Genomic DNA, 1,364 nt, shown 5'->3' with positions numbered 1-1,364 from the left:
AGCTCCTTATAGCTAGTATATAATAAAAATTTAAGGTAGCTATTTTGGGAAAAATAAATAATGCAAGCAGAAAAACATTAAAGAATACTCACTAAAGTCTTGCCATCAGCACTTTTATTTAGTTTATGTTAGGATATAAATACATAACAATATGCCCTTTCTTATAATGCGTAGTCTTACATAATGAAAATTTGTAGACAATATTTTATAGAACAAAAGAAAAATAAACTAAGTATGTAAATTATCAGAAAAGGAGCAACAATATGGGGAAATAATACATTTCATGCAAATGTATTAAATAAAATTATAGAGGACAGAATAAAAATACATTACTTTCCTCTCTAACTCAATTTAGAAAAGAGTCAACATGCACTGTTTTGTGAGCTGCTAAGACCACACAAACACTATGGTCCTTCACAAGACAGTGGTTACAGATGGATTATTTTCTTGGTGTCGTATACTGCTTTTAGCTCTTCACTGGAGTTGAGCTTCCTTTTGTAGTCTTCTTTAAGTGGTGATAGTTTGGCAAGATTTTCATCAGGAAATCCAGCTGTAGTGTCTGAGGCTGAAGAAAAGATCATTAGACATTGACTAGCAAGCAGCAAAGTCAAGAGTACCAGGTAGATATAGTTACCTGTAGGCCGTGGAACTATAGGAAATTTTTAGTGACTTATTTTGGCTTACCTGCTTTTTTGTTTTGCAGTAACATTTATTAATTTGGTAATAAGAAAAAGTCATATGATTTTACATATACAATTAACATGTAATATATACTATGACTTTATACATAAATCAGTTTTCAACCTTGCTTCCAAGATTTCAATGTGGCCTTTCAAGAAAGCCATATAAGTGAAATAATCAAAGTATAACACTTTCCACACTACCTACATAATCACAAAGCTGTGATCTCTTCAGCTGATTGTTACTCATCATGTATTAGCATTGCCCAAGTTTCTCTGATTGTAAAACTCACTTGGGATACTTATGAAAAATAAGGATTTTTAGGACCCTTCTTCCTTGTTATTGCTATTGTTAACTGCCATTGAGTCAGTTCTGACACATAGTGACCTTGTACAGGGTTTATAAGGAGTGACTGGTGAGGTTGAACCACCGATCTTATGGTTAGCAGTTCAGTGCTTATCCTACAGCGCCACACCAGGACACGTTCCCTAGACACTATGAATCAATCAGTATGTCTGGTGGTGTTGTTAAGTGCTAATGAGTTGATTCTGTAAAGGATTTCCGAGGAACGGCTCGTGGGTTTAAACTTCTAACCTTGGGGTTAGCATTCCAGTACTTATCCTACAGTGCCACACAAGGACTCCTCAGTAAGTATGGAGAATCTTTATTTTTAATAAGGATCT

General features: G+C 34.5%; 1 protein-coding gene across 1 annotated transcript in view; it reads right to left on the bottom strand.

Moving 5' to 3' along the window:
• Nucleotides 1-466: 466 nt before the first annotated feature.
• DCTN6 (dynactin 6) overlaps nt 467-1,364 on the bottom strand; it is a 29,457-nt gene continuing 28,559 nt past the window's right edge. Inside the window, exon 7 of the mRNA XM_006834490.1 lies at nt 467-565. Within this exon, the coding sequence (XP_006834553.1) occupies nt 467-565 (99 nt within the window). The remainder of the gene's footprint in view (nt 566-1,364) is intronic.

The sequence above is a fragment of the Chrysochloris asiatica genome, unplaced genomic scaffold, assembly GCF_000296735.1.
Source record: "Chrysochloris asiatica unplaced genomic scaffold, ChrAsi1.0 scaffold00011, whole genome shotgun sequence".
NCBI lineage: Eukaryota > Metazoa > Chordata > Mammalia > Afrosoricida > Chrysochloridae > Chrysochloris > Chrysochloris asiatica.
This window is presented reverse-complemented; position numbering and strand designations above follow the sequence as displayed.